We start from the raw sequence: 16,288 nt of genomic DNA on the forward strand, positions 1-16,288 counted from the left end.
TTGGGGTTAAGTGACTTGCCCAGAGCCACACAGCTAGTGAGTGTTATGTGTCAGGTTGGATTTGAACTCAGCTCCTCCTGACTCCAGGGCTGGTGCTCTATCCACTGCGCCACCTACCTGCCCTTCTAAGACTGATTCTTTATGTAATATGTTATGCTATGCGACTATGTAAGCGTCTACTCTCACATACTCTTCTCTTGCAATAGACAATATGTCTACTATATGAGAGACATTTCACATAGTCATTAATTAGTAAATGCTCATCAAATTGAATTTCTTAGTTTTAAACTGACCCTTTGCTACTCAGTAACAAATTGAACCAGACAGAGTTTATATTTGATTTTAGAAACAATCAGGAACCTTTCGAGTTTATTGAATAAGGTAGAGGCATGGTCTTGGTTGCAATGTGTAGGGTAGACTACCATAGAGAGAGACATGGGACAGAGAGACCAATTAGGAGACTATTAGAATAATCTGAGAGAGAGGTGATTATGGCTTGAACTAATGTGGTAGCTGTGAGTAGAGAGAAGGGGCCATATTCAAGAGATGTTATGGAGACAGAAACAGCCAGACTGGGCAATTAATGTATATCTAGAATGACATGCAGTGAGCAGTTCTGGATAATGCTGAGGTTATGAACCTTGGACACAGGAAGGATGGGGACATTTTTGACAGAAATAGGGACATTTGGAAGGAGAGAGACTTTGTGGGAGGGAGGTAGATAATGTGTTCAGTTTTGGACATGTTGAGCTTCTCCTGTCTCTGGGATATCCAGTTTGAATGTCTGGTTAACAGTCAGTGAGAGGGATTTGAAACTCAAGGGAGGTAATTGTATTTGTGTTCATAGACAGTAAATAAAGTGTACATACAAAGTAAATAAAAAATAATTTGCTAAGAGGCGAATCCTAATGGTTGTTATGTCACAGATCAGTATATTCCTAAGATGTTTGATTGTTACAGCTTTTTGGGACCTTTAAAATCTTGTTAAAGTTTTAAGAATGACCTGAGTTTTTTCTGAATTTTGTGTTATATATCTGTTACTAAGCCATGTTCACTATGGATAGTGTAAAGTAGGGATTCATAACTTGCCATCCATGGACATGTTTTTAAAACATTTTGATAAGTGTATTTCAATATACTAATTGATTTCCTTGGTAATCCTATGTATTTTATACAGTTATGCATCATTCTGAGAAGGAGTTTATAGACTTCACTAGACTGCCAAAGGGGTCCTTGGACACCAAAAAAGATTAAGAACTGTTGTTCTAAAGACTACTTTCTAATTTAATTTCTATTTTGAAAACATGGACTAGAGGGGCAGCTAGGTGGTGCAGTGGATAGAGCACCGGCCCTGAAGTCAGGAGGACCTGAGTTCAAATCCAGCCTCAGACCAAACACTTGATACTTACTAGCTGTGTAACCCCAACTGCCTAGCAAAAGCCAAAAAAAAAAAACCAAAAAACAAAAAAACCAAAAACATAGACTAGATCCACTAGGATATATTCATAGATGCCTTAGAACTTTAAAAGGAGGAAGGAAAGGGAATAAGCATATATTAATCTCCTACTATGTGCCAGGCACCATGCTATCTTGGAGATCATCTAATGCAACCTCCTAGTTTTATAGATGTCAGCAGAGGTCCATGGTATTAGAATCATTATGTATTAATATTCTTTATATTGATCTTTCTACCGTACCACACAGCACTTACCTAGTTAAATGTGGTTAGGAGGGAAGAGATGGAGGGAAACGTTAATTTATTAAACTTTTACTACATGTCAGGCACTGAACTAAGCAGTAGACATACAAATACAAACAAACAAACAAACAAAAAAGACCGCATGATTAAAGGATCTTTTCTTCTAATGGGAGTAAACAGCACACAAATTGGAGCTGAAAAGCAAGGGAGGGGGGAATGAAGGTGTGATTGTGAAGTTTAGAAAGTCAGGAACAGGCCAGGAAGGCAATGAAGGCAGGCCAGTCTGGGTCCCTTCACAAAATGGAAGCTCCAAGAGGTGCTCACCAATGGAAAAAGTGAGGACGGGCTTTGTGGAGGGATATTCCAGGGTGACCAGTCTGCACTAACTTAATATGTGCTTCAGGTCTTATACAGAGACATCTCATTAAGCCATTACTGTTAAGTTTTCCCACACCACTCTCAGCCCCAAATATGAAACAGCAAGAAAAATTTGTGACAGGCCCTGCTCGTTAGAGTTTTGTAGAAGCGTTGTAAGCATTATTACCATGAAGACAACTCTAATTTTGTTTTGTTTTGTTTTTTTCCCTGAAATCCTTCTCAAGACTTAATTGGTTCAAGAGACTAAAACTTAAACTTCTGATGTAGCTTCCTGGTGGCAAAAGCCAGTGAACCAAGTAATGAGGATCTCTTTATGCTAGACCCTTTTGACTAATACTAGCAAGGCCAATATTGTCAAGATCACAGAAGTAGGATACCTGTGGACTCAAGCCCACATGTGGCCCTCTAGGTCCTCAAATGCAGCCCTTTGACTGAATCCAAACTACACAGAATAAGTCCCCTTAATAAAAGGATTTGTTCTGTAAAACTTGGACTCAGTCAAAAAGCCACACTCGAGGCCGCAGGTTCCCCACACCGGCAAGGAAGCAGCACCTTATACGGTACTATATCCTTACTGAATATTTACATCTTAAGGGAAGATAAATTTCCTTTTATTAACTATTAGATGGTCTAGTAGGGTTTCATTTTGTTCCATTTCTGAACCTCCTTGCCAGCCTGGGTCAGACCTGGCTACAACATTCGGCACCCAGCTCTACGGCCCCACTAGAGTAGACACTGCCATGGGCAACAACTGAGACAGGCTCATTGTATCACATTGCTTACTGCAATCTCCGAGTGGTAAGGCCCTTTCGGTTTGTGTCCAGTATAGTACCCGGTGGTCATCAGACAGTAGCTTTCCAGGAATGACTTGGAGATCCTGTGGGGTAGAACTTTGGAGAGGTACTTTGCTTTGTGGTTGTAGGAAATAATTGAAAGTATATGCCAAAACTCTTGGGAAAAGAGAGGCAATCCCTTAGCAGTGGTCTCTAAAAGGGTGGCAGAAATTCGATGTTTCTGTTGTTCTAGCTTTACATCAGGAGACCCACTGGTTCTTCTTCTTCCTCTTTTTTTTTTTTTTAAAGGCAGCTGGGTTTAAGTGACTTGCCCAGGGTCACTCAGCTAGTAAGTGTCAAGTGTTTGGTCTGAAGCCGGATTTGAACTCAGGTCCTCTTAACTTCAGGCCCAGTGCTCTATCCACTGTGCCACCTAGCTGCTCCAACCCACTGGTTCTTCTTAAGGGGAGAGGGAAGTGATTAGGGTCTTTGTTCTCCCCATCCTGTCACTCGTTCAGGGGACCATGACTGTGCCATCTTTTCACTAGCTTCTTAGCTTTTGAAAGACCCACTAGAAGATTTCTATTAACTTGCACTTCCAAGGCGTAGTTTATTATAGGAACAATATTTTTCCCCAGAAAGCTGGGCTCATTTTGGCTTAGAAGGAAACTGGAACTGTCCTTAAGACTTAATTGGCTCGGGAGTCTAAGGTTCAAATCACAAATAGAGCTTCCTAATAGATAAAAAGTACGAAAAACCCAGGGCAAAAATAGTCTAGACCTCCTCCATCAGAACTGGTGCATGATTTTTGACTGGTGAGCTAACATGACCTGCACAGAGGCAGAGAAACTGGACTTAACTAAATCAGTGCTGCATATTAAATGAAAAATATCTTTTCCATGTTGTGGAAACTAGGTAGTTTTTTAAAATTAACTGTTACATGGATTACAAGAGTCCTATTTCACTCCATTCCAAACTTAAACCACTGGATCAGCCTGAAGAATGCTGAAGTCACATTAAAACTCCTCTTGATGTATTTGGTTTGGAGGATGGGGAACAAATGAAATAATAAAACTCTCATTCCCCATGGCCATATCCTGCCTAAGGGCCTCCATGATCCTTTGGGTCTAAGCAGGAAGGGTTTATCTAGTAGAATGGAATTTCCTTTGTGGCAATCTGAAATGTTGTTAATGATTTATAGCCACTTAACATATTCAGTTAGGTGATAGAATATTTGTAAGACAGTAGGGAGTTTATCTAAGCAAAATGAACAAGGAATGTGGGGAGAAGAAAGACAAAGGAGCCCTATTCAAATCCTATGCCCATGTTTGTTGATTGATTGATTGAAATGTAGAAGTTTCTTAAAGAATTATAATTTTGTTACTTTCAAGAGCTTCATGCTCTGAAGTCCCAAGATGATATTTAGAGGTAAAGTGAATTAAATCAGTTGACAGTTATAATGCCCGGTTAGCCCAGATCCCATAATAATGTACAATATCATTAAATATTAACATCATGAGTTATGCTCTTTCATTTTAACTTTTCACCCCTTTAAAATTATGTCTGGGATCAATCCTAAGCAGTTGAGAAGTTTTCCAACTAGGAATTTTAATTTTTTTGTTATTAGATCTTTCCTTTTCGTACCGTTTCCCCTCCTTTCGGTACTACTTTTGCTCTTAAGATTCTCATGCTTTCCTGGTCTGTTTTATGAAAGAGAAAAATGATCTAATTAATTCATACTATCATATTAATAACTTCATTTGATAATCTCAGGAAAAAGATGGTTTTAAGGAGAAGGCAGTAGTATTGAAACAATTGTGGATTTCAGGCATTGGGGCAACTAGGAGGAGAGAGATTGCCAAGTAGCAGGAGGCTTCCTGGCCCCTCTCAAATCAGGCTTCCTTGGAAGCTGCCTGTTTTGCCTATATTCATCAAGGGTAACAAATTCAACCTCCTCATTTTGCTAATGAAAAAACTGAGGCCCAGAGAGATTAAAGTATTCTGCCCATCCCTCTCCACTTTTTTATTCTCTTTAGGATTTATTGATATATTTTGTTATATGACCTTCCTTTCCAAATATACCCCCATTCTCTAGTGTGCCCCCCAGAGAGCCACTACTTGTAACAGAGAACTAAGCAAAATATTTTGATAGACTTGTAAGAAGTATTTCATTTGGTTCTGGAAAGCCTCACATGAAGCCTCCAACCAGCAGAATTTCCTTCCCCTAACCTAAGTGGTTGTCAACCTCTCATGGCTTCAAATGAATTTAGGTTTATCATTAATATAATTTTAGCTTTATCTAAAGCCTGAGACTTTTAATGAGTCTTCTCTTCTTTAAACAACTATTTTATACAGTAGTTTGGAATGCTGTAAAATGTGACTAAATTACTTATAGATGTGTTTAATTACACATTCAGAAGTTGCATCAGCAGCATTTCAGCTGGTTATTTTCATCCTTTCAAAATGTTGCCCTATCATGTTTTGAATGTCACATTCATGGATATGAACTTTTCTCATAGTCTTTCATACTGATTTTTGTTTCACCATAAGGGCTACAATGGTACATAAATTGCTTATATAAACTGTACTTATTTGTTCATATAAATAAAATATAATTTGTTCTTTAAATTAAAGTAAGCTTTAATTTGGTCTGTAATCTAGGTTAGAGGAGAGAGAATCTAATTACTGAAGAAATTAGTCTGTCACCACATAGTTTTTTATCCAGGTAGATTTATAAAGATAGCTAAAGCTCTGAGGTTTGGTTACCCTAATTAAAGATACTGTAATCTCCTGTGAAATGAGCCAACTGACTTTTACTCCTGAGTATTCATTATAATTAAATGATACGAAGATTGAGTTTTCCAGGAAAATGGTAGATAAATTCCGAACTGTCTAATATTTCAAAGTAATTTTCTTTAGAACTTTATGTTTTAAGGAAAAAACACTGAATTTTTCTTTGGGTAGTAGGATTGGGATGGGTAGGACAAGAGTACAGGAGCACATGAGGTAAAGAGACAGAAATTTACATAAGTTTTGTAGATTCAAGACTGAAGCTCCATTGGGAAATGGCCCAGTGACTTTCATATAGTAGGTGCTTAATGCTCGCTTGCTTCATGAATGGGGATATGTAGAAGACATTGAGGGTGCAGGAAGATCTTTTTCTTTTCTTCCTTATATTAGTGGTGACTCATATCTATAAAAATATTCTGTTTTCTCTTTTACCATGAATATATGATGCTCTTCTCTTCAAGCTCTTTAAAAGCATAGATTATGTCCAAAGTTTAATATTGATTCCAGTGTCTCAATATCTGCTGAAGTCAGCAATTATTCAATAAGTTTTCTTGGCCCTCATCAACATTTCATAAACTTTCTGGAGTAAAACGTCTTCATACTATGTGTGTTTACTATGTGTCTACTATATATATCTATATATCTGTGAATACTTTATATCTAGATCGTGAAATAGTGTTTCCTCCCCATTCTTGCTTTCTTCTCTAGTGTATTCCTTTTTCCTTCCTTTTCCTTCATCTCTTAAGAGCATGAAAACAATAGATAGTCCCATTCCCACTCCCCACCCCCACCCGGCTCTATTTATCTTAATTTTCTCTGCTGCTTTGGGGACATTAAGGTTCTGAAGGGAAATTACATTCTTGTCCCCAGTTAGGAGATAATTTCTTCGTCATGGTATGAACCCCTTCCATTTGCTTAAATACATCCGCCTTTCTAGATGTCTCTTAACTCCTGTGTTTGCATTTCCATGTTTCTGCTCAGTGCTGGTGTCTTCATCAGGAATGCTTGGAAACCGGTTATATATAGAATCATAGATCTAGAGCCAGGAGAGACCTCACATGCTATCTGGTCCAATTTTGTCATTTTACAGATGAGGAAACTGAGGCCTATAACTTTTCCAAAGTCACACAGGTAGTAAGTGTGACAGGAAAGATTTAAACTTGATTCCTATGACTCTAGAGACAATGCTATATACTGTATAATCTGAATTACACTGTAAATTATTTTTTCACACCTGTAGGATTATACTCAGTTTTTTAGAATAAGTTATTCATAGTTGCAAGGCCTTATCATTTGCCTTTTGGAAAATTATGTTACAAGATCTTTTTTTCTTATATAGTAGTAGCTGCTAAGTCCTGTGTGACCCAGACTGGTTCTTCCTTTGTCTTCGAATTCTTTCTGGCTGCTTGCAATATTTTTTTTTCTCTGACCAAGAAGCTTTGAATTTTGGCTATGATATTCCTGAGGGTTTTCATTTTGAAGTTTATTTCAGAAAATTTGTTCACTTTGCCCACTGATTCTACTAGATCTGGGAAGTTTTCATTTGTGATTTCATGAAATATAATATCCAGGCTTTTGGGAGAGGGGAGAAGAATCATGGTTTTCTCATTCTTAGATTTTTCTCTCCCTGTTTCCTATGTCAATTGTTTTTAATAATAGATACTTTATTTTTTTTTTTTAGTCTTTTGGTTTCCTCCCTAATATTTCTTGTTATCTCATGGAATTATTTATTTCTGTTTTATCTAATTTTCAAGGAGTCTGTTTCTTTAGTAAGCTTTACTACTTTCTGTTACAAGCTACTAACTCTTCTCAATTTTTTCTTACATAACTCATTTCATTCATAATTTTATTTATCTCTTGCTTCATTTTTTTCCCAGGTATTCTTGTAGTCAGTCTTGGTGTTATCATCTCTTCCAGATTTTCCTTTTGGGTGATTTTTGTTCCATAATATTCCTTCATAGCTTTTGGTTATCTTTTCTGGTTTAGTCATATCCCTAGCCTCAGTTTTGATCTGTGACCTTGTGCCAGGGCACAGCTCTTCTACCTCTCGTACACTTGGATGGGCTGGTCAAGGCCCTAATCTTACTTTCCTTGTTTTCTGCTTCTGTTTTCCATTTCCTTTAGTGTACCTGTGCTCAGAACATTGACAGGTTTCATCATCTCCTGTCATAGCTCAGTGGGTGGTTTTCCCTGATATACTGTGCAATCTTCTGTGTCCTCTGGAGTTCCATGATCAGAATTCCAGCTGGTCTCTTCCCTCCCCTAGTCAGAGCACTGCCACACCTTCCTCATTTGGGGTGCTCCCATGGGTTTCCAGTCCACTTAACTATACTGATGTTCTACTAATGCCCACAGATGTCTGCTCTCTTTGGATAGCCCTAGGCTGGATGAAAGAGCTTACTAATATTTCTTTTGGGACTTGTTGGTCTTACTCAATCTGATGCTCTTTCTAGACATTTGCAGGAATAAAAGTGACCTTTTTTGTGATCTATCATGCTTCTGTCCTAATCAAAAGACACTTCACGATTATTAATTTTTTACTTCCCTCTGTTACATCCTCTTATACTTTTTCTTCTCTTTGCCATTCATTCCCCTCTTTAGAAAGAAGGTGGTGAATGATGGAGAATGTGATCAATCTATTAATTGTTAGTCTTAATTAAATTTAAAAAACAGTTAATTAACTGTTAATCTATATTTGAAGCAGAGTGCTCCCACTCCATCGCCTCTCATCGCTCTACCTCTCTCAGAACCCAGACATGGTTCTTTCCATTTCTTCCTTTCCATTTCTCCTTTAATCTTTATAGGGATGATTTCTGGTTTGTACTTATTACTGTGACTTTTATATATTTTGTCTCAGTTTATCCTTAAAAGCCCAAATGGTAAACCCCCAAAAAAGTAACTCCACAGTGACACTCAAAGCTTGAGAAAAAAGAGAGAGAGTCTCAAATCCAAGAACTACATGAGTACCTGGAAGAAATGAAGGAAGAGATGAAAAATGAATTTTTCATGAAATAAAAGCTCTGGAGGAAAAAAAAACTGCAAAGAGAATAAATAGCTTAGAACAGAAGAGCCATGTTCTCAAAAGTTCTAGCAGACTTCAGGCCCCTCCATTTGAACACTGGTTATCTTGTACCCAGAGCTTTCCTGGTCAGAGTTCTGAGGACTTCTGTGCTCTCTGGAATGTCCCTGATCTGAGCATTAGCAGATTTGTGCTGTCTTCCCTGCATATTCCTCTTTTATACCTACAGGCCTTTGGGCGGCTTTTTGTGCAGTTTGAATTGAGGAGTTTACTGTTTTGTTTGGGATTTTTCTCTTTGGATTTCTTTTTCATTATTCAGTCCATTACCCTTTTAGATTTTTGCTGGACTATATTTGGGAGATTTGGATGCTTCTACAGCCTTTCATAATATCATTTAAGCAGCCAGATTATTTGCTTAAAATTTAATTTGTTGCAACTGGTGATGCTAGCCTGTAGAACTCTGATTTCCCAATCAGTACCAGGAATAAGCTGCAGTAACATAGATTATATAAATTTACATATTAATAGTAGCAATTTACATTTATATAGTGTTTTATAGTCAAAGAGCACTTTACACTTATTTTGATATTTCCATTTATTTTGATATTCTACTATAATCCATACCATAGTAGTTTCATGAGTTGCTGTGGCTGAAAAATTTCATCACCTGAGAGTCAACCCCCCTGTGATGGCCCTGTCACTCTAGGTATGTGGTGCAGTGGATAGAGTACTACACCTAAAGTCAGGAAGACCCGAGTTCAAATGTGGTGTCAGACACTTACTAGCTGTGTGACTGTGGGCAAGTCTCTTAACCCTGTTTACCTCAGTTTCCTCATCCATAAAATGAGCAGGAGAAAAAACGGCAAACCACTCCATTATCTTTGCCAAGAAAACCCCAAATGGGACCACAAAGAGTCTGAAACAACTGAACAAAGAAACCCTTTGAGGTAGGTAGTGCAAATATTGTAATTACCATTTTATAGACAAGGAAACAGAATCTCGTAAAGATTGCGCCTCAGATTATTTGTATCTAGAGCTTCTGACTTCTGTTTCATTGTTGTTAGAATGCCCCTCTGCCTTGGTAAACTGGCTGTTGTTCTCAGTAAGTCAATAAACATTTATTAAGTGCCTACTACGTGCCAGGCACTGTGGTAAGTACTAAGTATACAAAGAAAGACAAAAGACAGTCCCTATTCTGAAGGAGCTCATGGTATAATGCGGGAAACAACATACATAGATAAACAAAATTCATGCAGGATAAATTGAAGATGATAAAGGAAAAGCATTAGCATTAAGAGGTGTAGGAAGGGCTTCTCCATAGATGACGGAATTTCAACCGGGTATTGAAGGAAACCAGAGAAAGCAGGAGACAGAAATGGAGGAGAGTGGTCCAGGCATGAGGAGAATAACCAGTAACAATGCCCAGAGTTTGGATATGGAGTGTTTGGTGTGAGGAACTGCAAGGAGGTCAGTTCTCTTTCATATTTCAAAGTTGATTCTTAAATTACTTATAACAACCGAAAGGAAGACATTCTTTGGATAATTAAAAAAAAAACCAGTATCTAAAATGACCATTCATATTTTGTTGTGGTATGCATCAGATAATTTTGTAATACAATAATTAGTCTAACTAATATTAGCTCCTATTCTGAGGGTAGAGGTGCATAAAGGGAAGAAGTGGTGGCCTGGGAGCTTTTTGGGTGAATGGAAAAAAACAAACAAACTTATATTTGACCCAGTGTTTAAAATTAGCCACATATGATCCCTAAGGTAGCTTAATATTGCCAAGTAGGTAATGGAGAATGATCTACCTGAAAACTGAAGATTCACATAAAATCTTTTTCTTTAGTAAGTTCAATATAATTCAGTATATATACTGTCAGGAAGTTACATCCCTTCTGTGATATATGATTTCATCTGTGACTAGCTCAAGAGTTAGAGGACTTGTATTCAAATCTTCTTTCTGATGCTTACTACTTGTGTGACCTCAGGCTAGTCGTTAAAACTCCCTGGGCCTCAGTTTCCTTGTCTGTAAAATGGGAGAGTTGTACTAGACAGCTACTGGGTTCCTCCTGATTATCCTATAATTCTACTATAATCCATACCATAGTAGTTTCATGAGTTGTAGTGGCTGAAAAATTTCATCACCTGAGAGTCAACCCCTCATGATGTTTAATAAATCTCTGTGGACTTGGTTAGTTTGGTCCTCGGACAGCAGATTAGATTAAAGTATGTTGCTGAGAGCCCATTATGGACTACACTAGCTTGAAATATTTAGCCATCTGTACATCGTCCAAAAGATTATTCCTTGTTCTATTAAGCTTTATGTTTGCCATGCTTTTGTGTTTAATATGTGTGTTAAACTTTGTGGAAATTATGTTGATGTTATATGTGCTAGTTTTAGAGGTACTTAAAAAGGTCCAGTGTTCTGGTCTGTTATCCATTCTTTTTACTGTTGAAGAAAAAGAAAACCCAAATGTGTTTAAGAATCTGCTGTTAATTTCTGCAATGATCATTTCTGGTTTGTGTTTATAGAATATTAAATAATCTCAGAGTTCCATGTGTACAGCTAAATTTTGTTACAAATTTTGTCTGCATTTTTGGCAAATCATGTAAAAATGTAGATTTACAATACTGATGACTCTTAGGAGTAATTACTTGTTTTACAAAAGTTTGTTTTTCCAAAGGATTCACAATTGTGTTCTCTTAAGTAGAGAACACAAGTTCTCTGGTGCATTTTTAAAAATTTATACACATCTCCAGGAACACCTTGTTTCAAAAAAAAGAAAAAAACCAAGAGACAACTGTATAAAATCTCGCCTGTGGCTGATTTTATAATTAAGAGAAGAAATGAATTATTAAATGATTAAATTTTCTCCATTAGTAATCATAAAATGCAAAGAGGTACATTGTGCTATATTTTTGCTGCTTCTCATTTCCATATGAATCATCTGGTTGGGAATGTGCACATTTCCTCATACACTTCATCATCATCTACATATTTGAAATATGCATAATAGCAGCAGTAAATATATGTCTGTTTCTTAACATCATAAAATACTAGAACTCAAAAAGAACCTTGGATAACATCTGGTCCAACCCAGAATCCCCAAATATTATCTCTACAGGAACCTTAGAGATCCCCTCATTTTATAGAGGAAGAAATAGGACTACAGAGGCAAATGGCAAGGCTAAGGTCAAATGGCCAGGCAGTGATAGAGGTGGGTACTCAAACCTAGGTCTTCTGACTCTGAATTCTGTCCAGTATTCTCTTCTCTTTACCAAACAGAAGGGAGGGAAAAAAAACACCTCATTTTACTATTCCTTCTGTGATTTTCACTTTCTCCCTTAATTTTACACTGTTGATTCCTAGTCTTCATTGCTATTAAAGCCCAGTGTCCAAAATAGAATCCATTACCTGTAACTCCCACAATTATATAAGTGTAATTAACTTTGGGGTGGGGAGGGGGAGGGAGCTAAATTTTAAACTTAAAATTTTTAAGGATAGCACAAACAAATCAATAGTCCTGGCCACAGGGCTGCTCTTTGGGCCTGGGTTAGGACCAAATTAGTCAGTCATTTTGAAGCATTTGATGATGTTATAGGAAAAGGTAATGAAGTGTTTTGTTTGGAGTTCAGTTTGTAAAAATAGGCTTCTGTTTTGTACAGATTCTTAATCACATTGTTACCTTTATTAAAAAAAAATCCTCTAGCTAAATACAGTACAAACATGAAAACTCAAGTAATGTGGGCCATTTGAATCCTCTAACTTGGGTTTAACTTTTTTCATTGTGGTTAATGAATGTTCAGCTTTTCTGTTTGTCCTCTTTTAACCATTTCAGTTTCTGATTTATTCTGTCTTACTGTTTTTAGAAGGAATTCTGGGACACCTACACAAAGGAACATCAGGGAGAAAGTAGCAAAGGAAGTAACTGGTATCCATTTTACCTTGCATTTCCATTAATCATTGGCCTTTTTGTTATACTCCTCATCATATTCATAACTTGGAGATATCTCCTAAAAAAGAAAACTCGAAGACAAACCATGTACATGAGGCGGGGAGCTCTGGAAGCCAGTAGTGATGGCACCATGACAGATGGTCGAGGCCCTCTCCCATCCCACCTCAGCATTGCTCATTCCCCACAGGAAGAACTATTTGACAGCGGTGGGCTGTCCCCAGGATTCCTGGGTTACGTAGGTGGGCGCTCAGATTCTGTCTCTACACGTCTCTCTAACTGCGATCCACCACCTACCTACGAGGAAGCCACTGGTCAGACAAACCTGAGAAGAAGTGAAACAGAACCTCATTTAGATCCACCCCCCCAATATGATGACATCATGAACTCCAGCTCAGCCAATGCCATTGCCATGGTACCCGTTGTCACCACCATCAAGTAAAGCAGAAAAGAGTCTTCATTTTTCTGGTTCTTTTTAAACTACTAATGGGAGAATTTTGTAGCACTTTATCACTGCATAATCATGCATTTACATAACTTATTGTACCTTCAAAGCATACCACTTCCCCCCTCCCATATCATTTTCCTTCTTGGTTTTTGTTTCTTTCTTTTCAGGTTTTATCAGTGCTCATTTTGGCTAGTGGGGAGATAGGAACCCACAGCAGTGTTCATATGGGAGTGCATATAAATGCCAACACAATATATATGCAACTGGCTTAAAAAATCCATCTATCTTAGTCATCTAGGAAGGGAGACTCACCAGAAGCTGCAAAGTGTAACACTTAACTATATTTGCAGATTAGAAAGCCAGCAACATGATGTTGAGTTTTGCAAGTAGGAATGCTAGATTAACTTTCCTTACTAACTTCCCATTTACCTTAAAAGGAAAATGCATGTGGTAATCTGAATTTAGACACTTCGGACAGAGATAGCAATAAATGATAAAGTGCTAACAACTTTTAACTAGTATGATAATTGGTTATTAATATTTCAGGGTTTGTGGTATATTTGGTAAAGAACCGAACAGTGTTTATGTATTTCTAGATGACTTTGGTCATATTTATTCATTTCGTGCTTTCTTTTTCCTTTTGCCATGAGATAATTTGTGACGTGGATATAGAAATCTGTTACAGCATGATATATTGCTCAAATTTGATCTTAATTCCCTCCTTACTTCTCCCTCCATTAACACCATCCCAAACTTTTATCCCCTCCCACTCAGCTTTTCCCCATTTTCTTAGGAATATAATTAAGATTAAAAACTCTGAAAGAAAATTATTTTGTTACAGTTACAGGTTAGGCTGAAGTCATTGCCTCAGGCTTATAGGGAGGCAATTTCCCGTCAAGTTACATATAAAAAGAATTAAAGCACTGTGATTTTTATATTGGTTTTCTATTGATGGAGAAAGACTGCAAAATCTGTGTAGTGCCAGGGGCAAATTGGAATCCAATTACAGCCTCATATAGGTCTTTAATTGTCACTGTTTTCTTTTTGTGTTGTTGTGTTTTGGGGGGACTACAGGTATAACTCCCCAAAAGTAGGGAGTTGATGTTATGTTCCCCCAGGCAGAATGTTTGAGAAAGTAATGCAAACCTTTTGTCTTGGCAGCTGTGCTGGTCCCTGCAGTCAGGTGTGAGTTTCTGTGTTGCACTGTTGTGAAATTGATCAGCCCTGTCCACCTGAATGTTTTCATGCAGCCCCATTCCCATGTTCTCAAACACTTCTCCACACCACCATAAACGCCAGTCCCCACGGAGTCAAAGGGAGTTGTTTCCTGGATAAAAGAAATGCATATTTGGCGTAAACATAGATGAGAAAGATGATGGCTTTGAACCAAGTAGATTGTGAGTTAGTGAGAGGTTCCAGCAATAGCAGTCCATTGCCCGGGAACTGTGAATCATTAATTCATAGTGCTTTCACACAGTCAAGAGGGTAAAACAAACTTCTCTTGACCTTGCCACCACCAGTATACTTCATTCAGCCTTGGTCCCACTTATCTTCTACCATTTGTTACTGTGCTGATATCTGGATTGCTTGCTCAGCAATAACTGTCCAAAGGTCCAGGGAAATTTTTATAAGTGACTTTAAATTCAAAAGTTACAAAAGAACTCAATTATGGACTACAGCCTTGACACTAAGGATGCTGTTTTCTTGAGTCTCATGAACATGGCTATAAATATATACTAGACAGAGTTGCCTTCTCTATAGAATGAGGGAGTGGGATTATATGGCCTCTGAGATGTCTTCCAGTACATAATCTAATACCCTTGATCTTTGGCATTTTTTAGAGGTTAACCATTAGGAATTTTTACTTCAAAAGTTTTTGGGGTTTTTTTTTAATTGTTCTGTAGAAGATGGCCAAAACTCTTCTTAGATAATTAGCATAGAGCAGGACTTGGGTTGGACCAGTAACTAGAAGGAATTGAAGGACAAGAGCCAGGTGTACCATGACTAAATACAGGCCTGAATTATGTTGATTTCCAATTTTAAGCTCCTGGGCTTAATTTTACTGCTGCTTTTTATGAATATCCAAACTGCAATACAGAATGGATTTCGGCCTTTTGAAATAAAAGGCCAAATCCTTACATATATCAATCAGTGACTACAACTTTCGATCAGAGAAAACCCTCTACATGACTGATAAAAGGCAACAAGCCAGAAATGTCTGTGAAAGAGGACAGACGGGGAAAATACCACCTGTTTTGTTTAAAATTCATTTAGGATTTGGTCTTTCCACCCTCATCCTGAAATGAAAATCCAGTTTTATAGACTCAATTTCTTAACATTTGCAGAAGACAAGGGGCTCATTCAATGTAGCAATATATTTTTTATGTTTATGCCTTTCCAATCTGATTGATATTGCATTTGCCTTCAATGGTTTTTAATAAAGGTTTATTTTTGCAGAATATATTAACTACCTTTCTTAAATTAACTAAATTGAATCGTTTTTGCATTAAATAACTGAAGTAGAATTTACAGCCTTAGCCCTGGATGTTTTACAAACCTCCCACGTGCTATGACTGTGTTTGTGGACCTCTAAGACAAGCAACCTTGCCTTCTTTGAATGTAACAATGAGTTGTATCATATGCAAACAATAAAGTGATTTCTGATTTTCTGATGACCCATGTGGATAGAGGCACTGTTGTTGTTCATTCAATAGCTGAATGATAACTTCAAGATTGGTTACCTGACTGATACCTGTGGAGGTCATTCTAACTTGGTTTTGTGTAAATAACATGTATTTGATCACAAGATTTAATATTTGAAGACATTTGGTTTACATTAAATTATGGTATTTAAACATTTTGTTTATGCTCATAAAGATGAGATTTTTCTTTGTCTCTGTGATTTTTGGTATGCTAAATAAAGCTATTTTTAAAACCAAGAAATTCTTTATGCCAAGTATCAATATCACAACATTATAGTAGCCAATAAAAATGATACTGCATACAGTCTCCTTCCAATAGATTTTTCCTAGGAATTTTGATTTTAGCAGAGAAAATCTCTAAATTTTCAATCTTGGAGTGTATCTCCAAATTTTTCCTCTTAAAGAAATCAGAGAATAGCTGGTGAAATGTAACACTGGCATATTCTAAGTCAGAGTTTAAAATATTGAAAGAAACACTTTTCTTTGAAAGTTGGCATAAAATGGTCCTGGAATGATATAAACT

The 16,288-nt window shown here is 37.3% G+C and overlaps 1 protein-coding gene across 1 annotated transcript in view; it reads left to right on the forward strand.

The window, feature by feature from the left end:
• The window catches only part of PRRG1 (proline rich and Gla domain 1), a 115,396-nt gene extending 99,478 nt beyond the window's left edge, over window positions 1–15,918 (forward strand). The window contains exon 4 of the mRNA XM_027875639.1: window positions 12,533–15,918. Within this exon, the coding sequence (XP_027731440.1) occupies window positions 12,533–13,057 (525 nt within the window). The 3' untranslated portion in view covers window positions 13,058–15,918. The remainder of the gene's footprint in view (window positions 1–12,532) is intronic.
• Window positions 15,919–16,288: the final 370 nt, after the last annotated feature.

The sequence above is a fragment of the Vombatus ursinus genome, unplaced genomic scaffold (genome assembly GCF_900497805.2).
Source record: "Vombatus ursinus unplaced genomic scaffold, bare-nosed wombat genome assembly UNPS02014809.1, whole genome shotgun sequence".
NCBI classification, from domain to species: Eukaryota; Metazoa; Chordata; class Mammalia; order Diprotodontia; family Vombatidae; genus Vombatus; species Vombatus ursinus.